At 41.6% G+C, this 19,618-nt stretch overlaps 1 protein-coding gene across 1 annotated transcript in view; it reads right to left on the bottom strand.

The window, feature by feature from the left end:
* Positions 1-19,618, bottom strand: part of MTMR7 (myotubularin related protein 7) — a 139,989-nt gene that overhangs the window by 56,405 nt on the left and 63,966 nt on the right. Inside the window, exons 5-6 of the mRNA XM_006149702.1 lie at positions 9,546-9,674; positions 2,104-2,238 (exon numbers count right to left, since the gene is read on the bottom strand). Coding sequence (XP_006149764.1) covers positions 2,104-2,238; positions 9,546-9,674 — 264 coding nt within the window. The remainder of the gene's footprint in view (positions 1-2,103; positions 2,239-9,545; positions 9,675-19,618) is intronic.

Raw genomic sequence — 19,618 nt, 5'->3', positions numbered from 1 at the left:
TTGACATATGATTGGTGTTATATAATTCACTCATTCAAAGTGTACCATTTAATAGAGTTTAGTATATTCAGAGTTGTGTAATCATCAAAATCTAATTTTAGAACACTTCCATCATCTGCAGATAAATCATCTACCAGTTAGCAATCTCTCCCATTTCTTCCTGTCCCCTCAGTTATAGGCAACCATCAATCTACTGGGTTGTTGGAAAGTTATGACACGTTTGCATAGAAAAACACAAAAAAATATGACTTTTCCAATGACCCAATACTTTTTGTCACTGTGAATTTGCCAATTCAAGACATTTTCTGTAAATGAAATCATACAATATGGAATGTTTCATGACAGCCTTCTTTCATTTAGCATAACATTTTGAAGTCCATCCTTACGTTATGTATCAACACTTCATTCCTTTTTATAGCTAGATTTCCACTGAATGGATATACCATATTTTATAAATTCCTTCTGTTTATGAACATTTGATTATTTCCACCTTTTGGTTAGTATTAATCATGAGTGAGTCGTCATAGATAAGTCTTTGTGTGGACATATGTTTTCATTTCTCTTGCATATATGTCAAGGAATAAATAGAACTGCTGGGTCATATGGAAAATCAATGTTTACCATATAAGGTCTGATAGACTCTTCTAACCTTTTTATGATAAAAAAACGCTTTCAAACTGTAATTTGGAAAGTAAAAGGTTCTTAAAATCCACCATTTACTCCACAGGAAAAAAAACACTCAACAGTTTGGTGTCTATTCCTGCCCATTGTCTTCAAGAAATTTCATTGTACTAGGTTTCTGCATCTCACTCTTGTTGCTTACTATTACATCTGGGCTCCCTGCCATCTAGAGAGACAGAGCTGTTTGTACATCGTTCTCTCTCATCAGCCCTAAGTCCAGATTAATTTTCATTACTGACTAGAAATCACAATGCCAAGTATGGAGAATAAAGGACATTTCATTTTGTTACCCCATTTTCCCCGTATCTATTCAACTCACTTGTAGGTGATTTCGTTTCCATGTATTAATCACTGGTACATTCCTCTGGGGCCTTCATTTGTTTGTGACTTGTTTTGAAAAAATTGGGTTTATAGGGCCAGTAGGTAGTGTAGTGGCTACATGGTCAGCAATGGTTTAAGTCCCAGACCAGGCAGCCTGCTTTCTCACTTTCCTTCTCTCTGTGTGTCTCTCTCTAGTGAGCACACATGCCCTAGAGAAAATTAAATGATAATAAATCAAATTAAATAATTCTTTTAAAATAAAGAAAAAAATGGGTTTAAGGTGCAAGACTAGAAACTGCACTTGAGCTAATAGTGATTCTTCTTTTAAAAAAGTAAGGATAAATGAGGTAAGGGTAAGATCAACTTGACTTGTCTCTTGATGACTAGAACATTATGTCCTATTGCTTGTCTTCATAAATTAAAATCTAATACACGAATACATGTATTGTTGCAGAATATTTTCTGACCACAGACAAGTGCGACGTTTTCTGCTCCCCTAACGCCTACTCCTTTCTCTACGGAATTTTCACAGCTTACTGTCTATCCTTGCAGATCTTTTCTTATCCATTTTTGCCTATCTAGGTTTTATTTATTTATTTTTACATAAATACAATCGTATCGTTTTCTGCCTTTTTTTTTTTTTTTACTTAACATATCTTATATCTCTTTTTCAAGTCGTATGTATACATCACTACAAGCTGAATTTTACGAAGTATAGCTGAACGACCACTGCTAGAGCTCCACAGTGAACTGGACTTAATCAGCACAAAAAGGGTTCTTTAAGAAACAGATCATTGGGTGTGTTCAGCAGAGCAGTCTCCAAAATTCAGCCATGTCCAGTACTTGTGTGCCTCTATGTGCCCAGCACAGTGCTGGGAGCAGGGGGAGTGTAAAACGTACCTGGGAGTCAGAGGCTTCAGAAGCTCACACACTCTAGAAGCACCCAGGCAGGGCACCCAACTACTGATTATGTAAAAGGACCAACTCTTTTGTAGATAAAGCACCCTGGGCAAGCGAAGGCAGTTTATGGCAGTCTGTGAGACTTTGTCCTAAGCTCCATGAGTCACAGTGGCAGACATACAGCAGAAAGGTGACACTTACTTTAGGCCGAGTGTCAACGACGTAAATGAAGTCACTTCCCGGATTGGCTTTCCTAATGGCCTGGAGCATCTGCTCATCCTCCAGGCATCGGGCACTGAAGCCAGACAGGGGCTGGCTGCTCCGGCAGATGGAGGCCTAGGAGAGAGACCACAGCAACACAGCACTGTCAAGCAACTGTACCCACCAGGGCCGCCCCGGTGTCTCTCCAGAACCAAGAGCCCCTCGGCTCGCTGATGCTCCACACTGGCTTGTGAGATGTGAAAATGCTTTCTGAAAATCAAGGCTTGTTTATTTCTCATTCCACTACACGGACAAGCAGTACAAAAGGTCTACCTATCTGTGTTAAGGCATTAGGAATGTGTCGGAATATTCTGATATCTTCCAAATTATGAAATTTAAGGCCACATAAATGTTTAAAGAATCTACTTTCCTTTTCACGGGTATGGTTTCATTTTCCTGCTAAAGGGAGAAATATGAAATAAATAACTGTTCTCCTCATCTTATAGGATACTATTAATGGTAAGATTAGTAAAAAAGGGACCAGCAGTTAGCGTCATGACTATGTCGCTGGACTCCCACGTAGTCGACCACGGTTAGAGTCCCAGACCCGGTGGCTTAAACTCACACTGGGCACGTGTGTGTGCATGCCCAAGATCCAGAGAGAATGGAGGAGAAGGGATTGCGGCATGGCCATCCCCCCTGGAGGTGATTTCTTGCTTTCTGTCTGTCTGTCTTTCTGGCGAGTACATGTGCCCTATAGCAAAAAACTTCTCCCCCCACAAAAAAAGTAAAAAAACAAAAAACAACTTTTAAAATACTTTCCATTATTTGCCTACATTGTTTTAAAATACCAGAAATACCAAAAAAATACATATACATATATATATAAATATATAAATAAATGGGAAATTTTCATTGTAATGAAGGCTCCAATGGCTGTTAGGTTTGGTACTAAGGACAGCCAGCACATAACTATGCAGATTCGATGGTGTTTAGAAGCAAAGGGTGTCTTGGGTCAGCCTGCGGCCTGAAGGTTAAGTGAGCTGCATTCCACATGGCTGCCCACACTGAGTCCCAGATCTAGCAGCTTGAAAAACAGGCCATGGGTGTGTGTGTGTGGCCCAAATCCCAAAAGAATGGAGAAATGAAGAAGGGATTGCAGCATGACTGTGCTGGAGGGAGGCGAGGGAGACACTTTCTCTGTCTCCTTTCTTTCTCTCTCTCTCCAGCAAGCACACACATTCTTTAGCAACAATTTTAAAAAAGAAGGACTAAAGAAACAAAGGGTTTCCTCATGATCAATCTGTATCCTATCCTGCAATTTCCTTCCCTGCAATCCTAACAGTGTATAGAGCACTGCTAGATGACAACAGAATAGTGGAAACACTTCCCTGGGTTATGCACAGGCGTGTAAAGATACACCTTGCAGCTATAAAACTCATGCTTTTGTCACAAAGTATTTTTATGGATTTATTTTAACATTTATTTATTTTAACATTTAAACTAAATCCGAATCACCCAATAAAACACACAAATGACTTGAAGGAGTCCACATTGAGGCATTAAGTCTGCTGTGCAGGAGGGCAGTGACAGCTCAGTAAGAAAGGAATCTCTCAGGCCAGTAGGTGGCATGGTGGTTAAGGCACTGGATCTCACATGGTCAAATGCACAGTTCAAGTCCTGGACCTGGCATCTTGAGAATCATACCAGGTGAGCGTGTATGTGTGTGAGCACACCCAGAATCCTGAGAAGAAAATTAAGAAAGGATTGTGGTTTGGCCATCTCCCTAGAGGAGTGATTTCTCACTTTTCTCCTCTCTCTCTCTTTCTCTCTCTCTCTGCTGAACACATGTGCCCATTAGGGAGAAAAAATAATTTCTCTGGGCAGACTGAGAGAGAAACTTCTGAAATAGCTACATCCCATCACAGCAACCCAACACACTTCTACCCAATGGACTTGCACTACAGGGCCTATTTAAGAAGGGAATCCCAGCCCAAGTCCATGAGGCCTAGGACAACTTAGCAAGGATCTGAACTTCTCCAGAAAATTCTAAGTTCTGTTGCTCCTCACTGGAAAGGTGACATGCTTCTCACTCATGGTAAAGACAAAGGCATTTGGAACGGTTAAACACACACCAGGCATCGTCTGAGGGTTCTGTAGCAAAGAAGGGCAATTATTGAGGTGATTTATGAAAACCCAGGGCCTGCAGCCAGGTTCAGAACCCAGGAGGACAGTGCTGGGGTTGGGAAGCAATGCCAAGGGGCAGCAGTTACCCCAGTGGGAAGAGAAAGTGACCAGAGAGTCTGAACATGGAGGAAAGGACAGCAAGCTAGGGCAAGGTCCAGGAATAAGATGAGGTGATGGCAGAGACCAAAGGCAGGTCAGGGAACACAGGCAGGCTGTGTCCTGCAGACAGAAAGCAAACCACCACAGACAGTACCTGGTGTCCTTCCCTGGGCAGTGGGCTGTGTGACTAGCATACTGATGGTGACCTCATCTGTCCAGTCACATGTCCTGTGTTTGACCATCCCCATAACTCTAGGGCAGGAATCCCACATCTCCAATGGGTGAACAGGACACAACTGTCACACCAGCCATGGAAATTGTGGACCATGTGCTGGGGCGTTTATAGCCCAGGACCCTATGGGACATAAGGCTCATAAAAATGATGTGCATTTCAAGTTTCTCTTATTCTAGACACCATCCCTCTTCCCAACATTGGCTAAGTTATCCTGCCACCAAAATCTTAAGTATCCCTTTATAATATGTGAGAAACAGTATTTTAACAATACAATAACAACACTATGCAGTGTCCTTATTCACAAGCACAAGTTCTACTGGGGTACGAATAAATATCTAAAATATTTGCAGTCTAAATATCTAAAACCACTAAAGAGAAAGAAAGAAATTTAAGGAATTCGTACCTGTTTTCTTCTTATGGAAGACTGCTTGTTTCATGTATGAGTTTTGAAGAGTAATGACAGCATGAAAAAGAATTCTGGTCTTTGATGTGTTTCCCACTTATCTGCACTAATGATAGTTCCCTTTATGAAAAGCCCTATTCAAATCAGAAGTATTTGCATAATCTACCTTTCCATTAACACTGGCACATTGTTATAAAATGCAAATTGATCAAGTCTCCCTGCACTACGGATTTCAGTTTGCAGAGGTGAGAAAGCGGGCAAGCATATGAAATGTCTACCCGGGATAACCAGATTGTGGAGAGCAGCCAATCTGAGCAAACATGGTGACCCTTAGACATAAGCAGAAACTCCCTTCCATGAGCGCTTCATTTGCGTGACTATGAATGTATTTGCATATGAAAATGCTATTTGCCTATTGTTGTAGGGCAGCATTAGGCTAAAGGAAGCCACATGTGTTTATCAGATTTCGCACCCAGAAGATCAGAGAAATTACATCTTTTTGCATCTTCAGACAATTTATATCCAAAAGCAACTGGCTTTGTATTCCATTTCCTCTTACCCCATTTTTTGCCCTTTAAAAGAATAAACCCGAGGCTGGTTCCTGGTCGCAGCTTTCTCTATCAGAGGGCTGGTCCACCCGATCCTTGTTTTTCTATACTTGTGTGTCTTTGTGTGTCTGTTGTTATGTCTATTTCTAATCCATAGCTTTCCCACTCAGAAAAGCATGTTCAGCTGAGCAGGTCCCAGCACCAGATCATGCAGCAATGCTTCATGCCTTTAAGAAGAGCTAAAGCTTGAAGTACTTTCTGTTTTTTCAAACTTGTAATCGATTATTTTAAAGCATAACTAATGGCTGCATGAGTTCATTTCCAGGATGAGATCAGGTAAAGAACAGCACTTGAGAGCAAGAGGGGAAATGAGGGTCTGAGCTCAGCAGGAGAAAATTTAGACACTAAGGTCTAATGGCTAAAAATTCTATCTTAAGACAAGACACATGTGCCCATTATAATACTCCTATTGACAAGAAAAAGTTTCCTTTTCTCAAGAGTAAAAAAAGGAGTAGGATGGATCCTGGGGTCACTTTTAAATATCCTGCCCAACCCTTCTCTAAAACAACACAAGATTCTCTTCTCCCATCTCTTGGATTCTACTCCTCTCTTACTTATTTGTCAATGGATGCTACAGAAAGTGTGACTATTACCAGCATTCTGATTTCAGGTATAACATAATGGAACTCCATATCCCTATTGATTCTATCTTTTTAATATTTTTAGGGAGATTCAGGATCCTGGATCCAGCAGCTTGAAAAACATGGCTGGTACTTCTTAAATAAGATCCCCCAAAGCATTGGCAATAATCCCAAAAATAGATGGGATGACATCAGACTAAGAAATTTCTGTGCAACAAAAGACATAGTAATTAGTGTTTCCCAACCCTTGGAATGGGAGAATATTTTTGTAAACTATGCCTCAGATAAGGGACTGATAACCAGAATACACAGGGAACTCAAGTGGTTTACCTGAAAAAAAATGATCAGCCCAATTAAAAAAATGGGAAAATGAGCTGAACATACAACTCTCTATGGAAGACATATGAACAGCCAAAAAGCATATGAAAAACTGTTCGACATTCCTTAACATAAGGGAGATACAGATCAAAACCATAATGAAATACCACCTAACCCCAGTCAGAATAGCGAAGATTAAAGAAATAAAAAAATGGAAGTGCTGGGAAGGCTGTGGTGAAAGGGGAATTCTCCTACATGGCTCGTGGGAATGTAAATTGGTCCAACCACTGTGAAGAACAATATGGAGGTTCCTCAAAGACCTCCAGATAGAACTATCATATGACCCAATGTCCCACTCCTGGGTATCTACCCAAAGGATAGGAGAACACTCAGTCAGAAAAGAGCTGGCATGTCTATGTTTATTGTAGCATTATCCACAATTGCTAAAACATGGAATCAACTCAAAAGTCCAAGAACAGATTAATGGATTGAAATAGTGTGGCACATGTACACTACAGACTACTACTCAGCCATAAAAAACAAGACGACCCTGGCATTTGACAGAAAGTGGAGAAAAATGGAAGATTTACTGCTGAGTGAAGCAAGCCAAGTTATTAAAGAGAGATGTCTCCACTTAACATGTAGTGACTGTCCACACTCTTTGGTGGAAACTATAAGATTAGAGGGTATAGAAGCATTAAAAATGGTTATGGATACTGGAGACAATGTGGGAAGAGGGTGGGAGGAAAAGAGCATTAAGGAAAGAAATTAAGGAAGAAAAATAGAGAGGCAAGACATTTATGGGAGCAGAAAGGCATTATTATTGGTGGATGTTAATGTGTACTATGTCCTCAACTGAACTGGTGTGAAGTGAATTCATGTTGGATAAATTCAATTTACAAGCTAAGTGATGTATAGTGATTAAATGTATAAAATAAATTACAATTAAATTTTGAAAAAAATGCCTGGTAAGTGTATATGCATGCCCAAAATCTCAACACAAGAGAGAAATGGAGAAGGGAACGTGGTGTTACCATCCCCTATGGGAGATGCTTTCTTACTTTCCCTCTTTCTCTCTCTGTCACTGTCTAATAAGCACATGTACCCTCAAGCACACTAATCGATCAGTAAGACAGTAATTTATATCCTTTCAATTAACAGGACGTATAGAACTAAATGAATTTTTTTCTTTCAAAATAAACATAGAAGGCTACTTAGATATCATGGTGATGCTAGTCTTACACAACATATTTCTGGAATGTTCCTTTGGAATATGATTCAGAGCCTGGTCTGTCCCCGGCTACAAACATACTCACACCAACTTATACCTTTCAATTGTTTCTAGTCTCACTTGGCTTTGAATCCAGACTTCTATTAACTAGCTTGAAAACTAAACTTTCTCACCCAGTTGGAGCCAAATAACTTCTGAAGTAGGAGCCTAAGACCATTCTTGTTCTTCCAAATGTGTTTCCTTTACTGCCATGGAAGTGAAACTCTAATTTTTAGTTGTTTACAGAACTACCCATAAGAATTTCTGTCTGAAGAAGTGCCACATGGTAGTTTCTGGAAGACTTTCTCAAAAAGCTAGGAGCGAACCATCATTCCCTGCTCCACCTCCTGCCTGGATGTGGAGATGATGACTGGCACTAAAGTCATCTCTTGCAACACGTGGATGAGGGCCAACCCTAAAGATGACAGGCTGAAGGGGGAAGGAGCCTGTGTCCTGAGGGTTGAGTGGCACAGAGCTAGGATAATAGGCCTCAACTGCTCAATTCTGGCATTTTAAGTGAGACAAAATTAAGTTCTAGCCTGTTAAAGTCACCATTCTTTAGGATCTCAGTTCCACATAAACATAATTTTACCTTTCCCACAAATAATATTTAAAAAGAAAACCCACTCTTCTCTCCATAAACAAAGCTTTCTTACACTGAGGCTGCTCAAAAATTACATGTACTGAAAAAAAAAAAAAAAAAGAGAACAGAAAAAAAGGCCACCCCTGGTCTGGTGGTTAAGGAAGTTGATTCTTTTGGCCAACCACGTGGGTCAAGTTTTGGTCCTGGCAGTTTGAAAAATGCACCAAGTGCATATGCATGCATGCCCAAAATCCCAAAAAGGAGGGAGAAATGGAGGAGAAGGGAATACGGCACAACCATTCTGCATGAGCAGTGCTTTCTCCTGTCTCTCCCTAGCAAGTGAACGTGCCCCCTGGCAAATTAAAAACAAAGGAATACGCCATATACTTTGGGGAACTTCCTAAAATAGGCCTGCCTAAGGTTCTGCAGCGCTGTCTGAATAAGCACGCAGCCTTTTAAGGTGACCACTTCAGACCTCTTGGGAGGACAGTATTCACTCGGCTGATTAAGTTTAGGTATTTTTGGAATCTATCTCATCACCTTATTATCAAAAAAAACATGGGAGGCCAACTTCCCTATGAGATAAGGATTTAACAACTGCTGTATTGTGTTATTCCATCCACAGGAGTCTTGCCTATCTTTGAGAAAATTCAAACACACACCCAAAAAGGAGGGAGAAATGGAGGAGAAGGGAATACGGCACAACCATTCTGCATGAGCAGTGCTTTCTCCTGTCTCTCCCTAGCAAGTGAACGTGCCCCCTGGCAAATTAAAAACAAAGGAATACGCCATATACTTTGGGGAACTTCCTAAAATAGGCCTGCCTAAGGTTCTGCAGCGCTGTCTGAATAAGCACGCAGCCTTTTAAGGTGACCACTTCAGACCTCTTGGGAGGACAGTATTCACTCGGCTGATTAAGTTTAGGTATTTTTGGAATCTATCTCATCACCTTATTATCAAAAAAAACATGGGAGGCCAACTTCCCTATGAGATAAGGATTTAACAACTGCTGTATTGTGTTATTCCATCCACAGGAGTCTTGCCTATCTTTGAGAAAATTCAAACACACACACACTGAGCCACAGGCAGCCATAACATGCCCGTTTATGATAAAACATGAAAAGCAAAGTGTAAAACAAAGCATGCCTTGAGACTTACGTGGTTATCTTTATAGTAGTAAGAAAGGGCAGGAAATCGCCGTCTGCTCCGGAATTTGGAACTCCCCACAATGATGTGTGCCGTGGCTGACTTGGGAACGTACAGTTCAGTAGGATAAGAGTCACAAACCTGTCACCAGAAAGTACAAAGGGATTGTCAGGCAAGCTCGTCATGCCACATCATACCTACAGGCGCATACGACAGTTGTCTTTACCAAGTTCCAGAAAGGGCTGTTTTGAGGAAACCAAAAGCCACTTCAGAAGAAAGAAGTGCCACTGATTGGATCTAACGCCCCTCCTGAAGGAAAGCAAGATTCTGCCTAGCATTCCGTCCTCGTCCACTGTCCCTTCTCTCCAAGGCTCTGTGCATGAACAAGACTGCGACCCTTGAGCCTTCCTCCGATCCAAAAGGGGCAAATTGAAAACTGTTTGCCAGGCAGCTGAGAGAACTCTGGGAGTCTTTATCTGATGGAAAGACAGCCTGGCACGGGGGGCTGTTTCCCTAAAAGGTAAGACCACAATTCAGTGGTCAGGTCACTGTTCGTCCCTGGTGCCACGCCGCGAGCACTCTGCCTCTGTAGCCTCAGGCAGGGCAAGGCCTTTTCTAGCCCCTCCTGCCCTCCACCTTCCCAAATTGTACCTATTCTTCAGGGGTCCACCTGAGCCCCACCTTCCTCAGGAAGCCTCCTCCCTGACCTTCCAACTGGTGATATCTAGATCTGATTTCACAATGAAACAACTTTATTTTTATTTCTTCTGGGTTGATGTTATAAGGGGTAGGAAGTGTCTGTCTGTTTCCACGATAGACAGAGGCAGAGAAATAGAGAGAGAGCATCCCCACCAGGGTCCTCACACTGCAACCCACCCCTGGCCTCGGTCAGCCCCAGATCGCAGGCACTCGTGTACCTGGTGTATTCAGGGAGGTCCTCAGAGGCAGACCTAGACCCTTCCCACAGGGTCAGCCTTGCAGGGCACTGCATTATGGCTGCACCACTGCTGGATCCCCATGAGCTGCTCTTCCCGTGCATTCCAGGCGGCAATGTCCACAGTGGCAACTCTGGGGCCCTGCAAGGATCTTGCAATTTAGAATCCCAAGTCAGCAGTTTAGAACTTGGCTCTGATTTAGCAACTTCATGACCTTGGGGAGCCAAACTATACTGAGCTCTGTGGTTTCCTAATCTCTAAAACTGACAGGACAGCACTAATCTCGTGGGGGTCCACAGAAGGATCAAATCAGATAACACCCATGGAAAAGCACTTCATACTCCATTAGCTCTGAAAGGAAGGTTACGGGCAGCAACAGTCACAGCAGTTTCACATCGGTCGATCGATCTTTGTACAATGCAGAGGTTGCTCAGATGAACGCTTCCTGGGCTTCGTCAAACAACCGTTTTCTGGTAGTCAAGCGTCTTAGGTATATTGAGAGAGTCTCTGAGCAAGTGGGTAGCAATAGGGGAAATGCCCTGTCTGAGGTCATCTGTCTCTTTCTACCCACCCCTAGTACTCTGGAAGAAGAGATTAAAGGAATGAAAACCCACTGTGGTGAGATCCTAGACTCCGGCGCTCTTAGTTGTCTGTAAGGGTGCCCTCTCTCGCCTGCCTCCACTGCTGTTGTTACCAGACTAGTCAACAACCTGGAGCAGGAGAGGAGGGCCACAGCAGGGATGCTCACAGACCTGAAGGGTAATTTCCGAATTTCCCCAAAGAGTATGATGTGGACGCTGGCACTGCCACTTAAGAGGAAAACTCCATACTAAGTCCCGGTGGCCCAACCTACTGGGACAAGGAGAGCTCTTACTGGAATGCCTGCCATGAGACGCCACTTCCTTCCCTGTGCCAACCCACGTCTGCACTGTCTTGAAGTCAGCCAGCTGGGACATTTTGCACAGACCACACTTGCTTGTCTGGGATTCAAGAGACATGAGGTCATTGCACCGGACTGACACCATTTTCTTTCTTCCTTCCTTTCTTTCTTTCTTTTTTTTTTTTCTTTCTTTCTTTCATAATTCGTTTATTCAACTTTATTTATTTTTATATTTTAATTTGTTTTAATTTGACCAGAGTGAGAGAGAAAGAGAGAAAGAGAGGAAAGTGAGAAAGCAAGCAGCCAGGTCTGGGACTTGAACCATGGTCAGCCATGTGGGACCATGGTTCAAGCGCCCTTAACCACCACACCACCTGCTGGCCCTCACCCCAACAACAACATTTTCCTGAAATGACAGTTTTAAAAGGGAAATAAGCAGGTTTGCAGAAGGCTGGGGATTTATCTATTTGCTTCCTTATAACAAGAATACTAATGCATTATAGTCTCATGATTAAGTTAAGTAAGAATAACTAACGGGGGAGATTTCCTAACATGCTTATTACATGGTCTCTTTGAATAGTAAGAGGTGAACAAGGAACTCTGGAGCTCCTGCCTGGCCCTTTTATGGTTTCTCAAGGCCAAAATTATACCTGGGTTGGCTCATGTCATGGCCCTGTGTGCGCCATACTTGGAAAGAACCAAGAGAGAAGATAAACACCCAGAGCCCATTTGAATTCCTTGATATTCTTGGTACCAATTCAAGGACCTCATTTTGCCTATCCACACAAGGGCCCTTTTTATTCACTTGGAGGGCAGAGAGGACAGCTCCCTACCCTCTTAAGAGTACCAAAGCTCTGGCTCTCCAGAATAGGGAAGTATAGACCTTCATGGCTTGGCATGTGCAGGGACCATGAGTTCAGCACCCTGAACTCAGTCAACAGTGCAGGCTTGACTGGCTATCCTGGCCTCCCCTCTAGGAACATAATACTAGTTATAAAGATTCCTGCTTTCTCCAGAATACCGAGTCCAGGTAGAAAAAGCTCTACATGTCAAAGCTTAAGTGTGGATGAGTTTTTGAAACTCGAGATTACAAAAGCTAAATTATCTGTGGAAAAAATCGGATTCATGATACCAGCCAACTCAGGTTTCAAGATACAACATCTTACTGAGCTAGAAAAATGGACATTTGTCCTACTTCCGCCAAAGCAGACACTGCTCTCAAGTGGATTACAATAACAACCCAACACTGAAAACTAGAAAACACTGTTGAAAGAAATTAGGGAAGACACAAATAAATGGAAAGACACCCTGTGTTCATCGGTTAGAAAACTTCATATTGTTAAAATATCTACACTACCCAAAACTAAGTACAAATTTAAATAATCCCTATCAAAATCCCAATGTCACTTTTTGTAGAAATAGAAAATTCCGGGACCAGCAGTTAGTGTAATGACTATGTCGCTGGACTCCCACGTAGTTGACCACGGTTCGCGTCCCGGACCCAGTAGCTTAGAATTCACGCCGGGCACGTCTGTGTGCGTGCCCAAGATCCCAAGAGGAGAATGGAGGAGAAGGGATTGCGGTGTGGCCATCCCCCCTGGGGGGTGATTTCTCGCTTTCTGTCTCTCTGTCTCTCTTTGTTTGTGTGGTGACCACACGCGCCCTATAGCGAAAACCTCTCCAAAAAAAAATAGAAAAAAAGAAAAAAAAAAAAGAAAATTTCATCTTAAAATTGTATGGATTTTCAAGGGACCCAAATAGCTAAAACAATTTTGAGAAAGAACTAAGTTGGAGGACCCACATTTTATATTTTCAAAATATGTATTACATGGCCACATATATTTTACAGTAATCAAACAGTATCGTACTGGCATAAAGACAGACAATTTTTTCTATGCCAAAATGCATCATGACTTTTCTGACAACCCAACAGAACCAATGGAATAGAGAACCAAGAAATAAACCTTCATGTATATGGTCAAGTGACCCTCAACAAAGGTACCAAGACCACTCGACAGGGGTAGGACAGACTTTTCAACAAGTAGTGTTGGCAAAACTTGATACCATCTGCAAGAAAATGAAGAAAAACTCTATCTTGTGCCATAAACATTAATTCAAAATGGATATAAGACCCAAACTATAAAAATACAAAAAAAAAGGAAATAAGAGCTTTATGAATTGGAATTGGCATTGATTTCTTGCATATAACAACAAAAATCACAGGCAACAAAACAGACAAATGGATTACATCAAACATGAATTAAAAAGCAGCTTCCTCAGAGATTCATAAATAAAATTACCCTGTGAACACTATGTAAAAGCGTATGGAGTTTCCTCAGAAATTCATAAATAAAATTACCCTGTGAACACTATGTAAAAGCGTATGGAGTTTCCTCAGAAATTCATAAATAAAATTACCATATGATCCAACAATCCCATTTCTGGATATATACCCCAAAGACTTGAAAGCAGAGTCTCAAAGGTATATTTGCATAACTATATTCACACTAGCCAAGAGATGGAAGTAACCCAAATGTCCATCAATTAATGATTAGATAAACCAAGTGTGGTATATCCATATAATGGAATACTACTCAGTCGTAAAGGGGAATGAACTCCTGTCACACGCTACCACAGATGAACTTTAAGAACGTTATATGAAGTTACATAAGCCAATCACAAACAGATAATATTTTGATTTCACATATATGAAATATCTGAAAAGTCAAATTCATAGAAATATGAACTAAGACAGAGGTTGCCAAGGGGGGGAGTCAGGGAAGAAGAAGTGGAAGTGGAAATAAGTTGTCACTTAGTGAGTACACAGCTTTGCTTTTGCAAAATGAAAAGATTTCTAGAGAACTGTTGCACAACAATGTGAACATGATTAACACCATTAAACTATACACTTAAAAATAGTTAAGATGGAAAATTATAGGATTTTTTATTGTAATTTAAAAAAGAAAAAAACAAATCTTAGATAGATAGCATCGACTAATGTCATTTTCGAACAAGCTCACGGAGTTGTAATCAAAATCCTGACAATGAATAAAACACAGTGCAGTTTAAGACACAAACATTTAAAACTCAATATGGCTCCTAAGATTCTGTCTGGTTTGGAAAATCATGTAAGAAAATTTAGAGAGCATATGAGATGTTTAGAAGAGTGAAAAATGTTTTTCTTGGGAACCAGCAGTTAGCGTAATGGCTATGTCGCTGGACTCCCACGTAGTCGACCGCGGTTCGTGTCCCGGACCCGGTGGCTTAAAACTCACGCCGGGCGCGTGTGCGTGCGTGCCCAGGATCCCGAGAGGAGAATGGAGGAGAAGGGATTGCGGCGTGACCATCCCCCCTGGGGGGTGATTTCTCGCTTTCTGTCTCTATGTCTCTCTCTGTCTGTCTGGCGAGCGCACGCACCCTACAGTGAAAATCTCTCAAAAAAAAAAAAAAAAAAGTTTTTCTTCTGAATTTTCTTGGCCTTGGTTAATGGAAGTAGATTAGTAAATTAACCACTTTGGCGTTCTTCTTTTTGAATAAGGAAACTAACTTTGCTTTTCACCTAAATTAGATGCCTGAGCTGCCATGTCTTGGCATGACCCTACCGATTTGGTAACTGCTATTCATTCTAAGATTTTACTGCATACTTACTACATGGCAGGCGTCTCTGCTAGGCACTAAAGAAGAAATGAGTAACGGAGCTTTTGCCCTAGAAAACGGGACATCTTCAGAGCTAGCGACCTGTGCTGAGCTGGTTAGAAGCTCCCAGGAAATGCATGTGCCACTGCAGGATGCTCTCCACCCAAGCAGCCCTATCAGACTGCTGTACCTACTTAGACCGGTTATTCACTGAACACATCAGGCTAAGAGCTAGTTGTCAGGGGTGGAGAGACAGTCACACGTCAACTTACTTTTTTTTTTTTTTTAGAGGATTTTGCTATAGGGCGCATGTGCTCGCCTGAAAGACAGAGAGAGACATAGACAGAAAGCAAGAAATCACTCCCCCGGGGGATGGCCACGCCACAATCCCTTCTCCTCCGTTCTCCTCTCAGGATCTTGGGCATGCATGCACACATGCCCGGCATGAGTTTAAGCCACTAGGTCTGGGACTCAAACCGTGGTTGATTACATGGGAGTCCAGCGACATAGCTGCTGGGCCCTCAACTTACTTTCTAAACACCTATGACATAACCTTTATTCCAAGGAATTTATGATGAATGGGGAGAAGAAGGAGGGTATAAACAGCATGAAATCACTTATACATAAATAAGACACAGTATATAAATTACAGCTGTGAGAACAGAAATAAACAAGTTTTAATAAAATTAGTGGTTCAGATTTTATTTTAAATTGTATTTTAAGAGTTAAATTAAAATAGTAACCTGACAATAAATACCAATTATTTTATTTAAATACAGACACTATGGAGGGTTAGATATAAAAGGAAATCATAGCTTAGAGAGCTAGACTACCATAAGCAAGTGTCCTATAAATAGGAATAATTAGAATGAGGATAGGAGTAATCAGCCTGCCCAGGACTACAGAAACAGAAAGGTGGAAGGGTCTGGGACCTAACTGTCTGTATTCTACCTGTGGCATCAAGTGCCAAGGGCCACAGTTTCTTCTCAATCACCTGACACGACATGCCCCACAAAGGATTGGTGAGAAGTAAGTAAGAAGAATTGGTAAGAAGAAATAAGTAACCTATAAAAGGAAGGAGACGGGAACCAGCAGTTAGCGTAATGGCTATGTCACTGGACTCCCATGTAGTCGACTGCAGTTCAAGTCCCGGACCTGGAGGCTTAAACTCATGCCGGGTGCGTGTGCATGCGTGACCAAGATCCCGAGAGGAGAATGGAGGAGAAGGGATTGCGGTGTGACCATCCCCCCTGGGGGGTGATTTCTTGCTTTCTGTCTCTCTGTCTCTCTCTGTCTTTCTGGCGAGCGCAAGCGCCCTATAGCGAAAACCTCTCCAAAAAAATTAAATAAATAAATAAAAGGAGGGAGACAACCGTGGTGATTTCTCACTTTCTGTCTCTCTATCTGTCTCTCTGTCTGTCTGGCGAGCGCACGTGCCCTATAGCAAAAACCTTTCCAAAAAAAGAAAAAAGGAGGAAGAAATCATAAGGTTAAAATCAAGGGAAATGGATCAGGATATAACTCTCAATGGACTACTAGTCAGAAAGTTCATGAAAAAACATCATTTTTACCATAATGGTAAGAAAAATAAAGGTACATTATTTTTTCCCCTATTTCAGTGATATTTACAAATTCAGAAAAATCCCCTAAGTTTCTACCTTTTCGACACTGTTGTTTTCTTTCGCTGTGTGTTCTGTTGAAAAGAAATGCTGAGTAACTCGTGTTTGGCCATGGGTACAATGTAGGCCTTCATGACTGAAATGAGTCATGTCTGTGGTGCTATTCCAGAAGGAAATCTCATCAAAAAGAGAAAGAACCTGTATTTCCAAGAAAATATTCCTCCACAGATGCAGCTCTGTCTCATTTTCTTTCTGGCCCCAGGATGTGTCATACATTTATTTAAAAAGATCCATCTTTTCTTTTTGTACCAAGCTTGGATTTTCCTTGATTTCATTTGAAGGCTAAAAATTCACTGCAGATTTAGGCTTCAGAATGAGACCAAACTGACATTAGACAGATGCTTTACAAGGATAAAGTATCGGTATGCTTGTTAAACGTAACTAGGAAGACGACTCAGTATCAAATGAGCATCCACTGTATCCCAAATAATCTATTGTAGCCCAAATAATTTATAAATTGAAAATATTCTTAAGAATGATGTGGAGGAACCAGTAGTTAGTGTAATGGCTGCGTCACTGGACTCCCATGTAGTCGACCACGGTTCAAGTTCCAGATCCGGTGGCTTAAACTCATGCTGGGCGCATGTGCATGTGTGCCCAAGATCCTGAGAGGAGAATGGAGGAGAAGGGATTGCGGCGTGGCCATGCCCTCTGGGGGGTGATTTCGCACTTTCTGTCTTTCTGTCTCCGTCTTTCTGGCGAGCTCAGGTGCCCTCTAGCAAGGGCCTAAATGAATGAATGAATGAATAAATGAATAAGTATGTAAAAAAATAAATGAATGAATGAATGATATGGAAGGACCTGACCTGTAAGATATTGAAACTTTGCCTTTTAGCTGGATTTCAGTCCATTTATATGTATTATAATTCCTGATATATTTGTATTTAATAGCATATCTTACTATTTGTCTTGGATGTTTTCCATCTCTTAGGTTTTCCTTTCATGCATTTTAGATTAGTCAAGTTTTTAAAATTCCTTACACGTTTCCTCTCCCTGTCTCTTTCTGGTGTACACACATGTACTCTGCAAAGTTTTTTGTTTAGATTTTTGCCATAGGGGGTGTGTGCTCACTGGAGAGACAAAGAGACAGAGACAGAGAGGGAAGAGCAATCACTGCCCCCATCCCAAGCAGGGATGGTCATGTTGTAATCCCTTCTCCTCCATTTTTCCCTTGGAACTTTGGACAAACAAGAGTATATGTCTAGGGTGTTTTCAAACTGTCAGGTCCAAAACTCAAAAATATGGTCAGCCATGTCGGATCTGGCACCTTAACCACCATGCCACCGGGTGGCCTGCTCTCTGATAAATTTTTTTTTTAAATTTTGAAATATATTTGACAGAAAATACTCCCAATATTCCATGCAGAAAAGGGGAAAATAGGCACATGTAATCCAATTTCACTTTTGTTGTATATATTGGAATAGAGTGCATACATAAACATGAATATATACATTAAAATAATGGAAGATTATTCACCCAACATAGTGAGATATCAACATATCTCTGGATGATGGCTTTGAAGTGATTTTATTAGGTCATCGGGAAAGTGATGATGTATTTTTCTAAGTTTTTCTATGCAAAGATGTATTATGACTTTCCTTACGATCCAATAATATCCTTTTGTTCTAGTGTTTCTAATTTTCAACAATAAATATTTCTTACTTACATAAGAAGCAAGTTATCAAATTATGTAGACTTTTAAAATGAAGGGACATTTTGGGCCAGCAGGTGGTACGCAGGCTGAGGCAGCTGGAAACCACTTGACCGACTGTACTGTTCGAGTCCCAGACCTGGCAGCTGAAAAACTGCACTGGGTACCCGTGCATGCAGGGCCTGAGAGAAGAATGGAGGAGAAAAGATTGTGGCGCGGTACCTCCCTGGGGTAGGATTTCTCACCTTCCCTTTCTCGATCTCTTTTTATGTTTCTTTGGAGAGTGCACATGCCCTAGAGCAAATTAAGCTAACCTAAAGTGAAATAAAAATGGAAGAAAATTTTTAAATAGAAGAGTGTTAGAGCAATGGGATGGTATTTTTTTCTTTTTCTCCTTTGCTAGCCTTCTATAATGCTTTTACATTACTTTTTTCTTTCTTTCAAGTTTGTTTAATTATTTGTTTGTTTGTTTGTTTATTTATTTTTGCTATCAGGCATGTGTACTAGCTGGAGGGACAAAGAGAGACAGAAGTGAGAAATCACCCCCTGAGGGGGGAAGGCCACACTGCAATTCCTTTTCTCCATTCTCCTCTCAGGATTTTGGGCATGCATGCACACATGCTTGGCGTGACTAGGTCTGGGACTCAAACTGTGGTCGACCATGTGGGAATCCAGTACCTTAACAACCATGCCACTGGCTGGCCCCCTTACATTACTTTTATTCCTTAAAATATTTAAAGAATTAATTGTGACGCCAACACTGATGTGTAAACCCATAATTGAGGCAGATAGAGATTGGCCTGCACTCCTATCTCTCTTCCTCTCCATGTTCCTCTGCAAGTGTAGACACGCTGCACCACAACTCTCTCGGGAAACCTCTAGTGACCTTGTGTACCAATCGAGGGTTCAGTGAGCACCAGAGGAGCTGGGCCAAACTGCCGTCAGTCCTCTGGCTTCCCACCGGTCTCTGGCTTCCTCCCTGTACTATAAAAAGACTTGCTGGGAGCAGGAGGTCCCAGCCAGCTCTCCCAGCCATGGCCTGCAAAGTCTACCACTGGGCCACTCTGGGTTTCCATTTCCCAGTCATTAAAGGAGGGGTGGGAGGGGATAGATGGTCTCTAAGTTTCCCTTGTTCAAACTTTCTGATTCTTTAATAGATATAGGAGGGAAACAGAGCTTGCAGTCACCAAGAGCGACCTGGAAATCTATACATTTACACCCACAAAGTGCCATTAAAATCTACAGGAGAATGACAGTCATGCCAGCTATCTGAAACCATGATTTCATGTGGAGGACACACTGGG

This window comes from Tupaia chinensis, unplaced genomic scaffold, assembly GCF_000334495.1.
Source record: "Tupaia chinensis unplaced genomic scaffold, TupChi_1.0 Scaffold000271_1, whole genome shotgun sequence".
Taxonomy (NCBI): Eukaryota; Metazoa; Chordata; class Mammalia; order Scandentia; family Tupaiidae; genus Tupaia; species Tupaia belangeri.
Note: the sequence above shows the minus strand (reverse complement) of the source record. Positions and strands in the feature narration are given on the sequence as shown.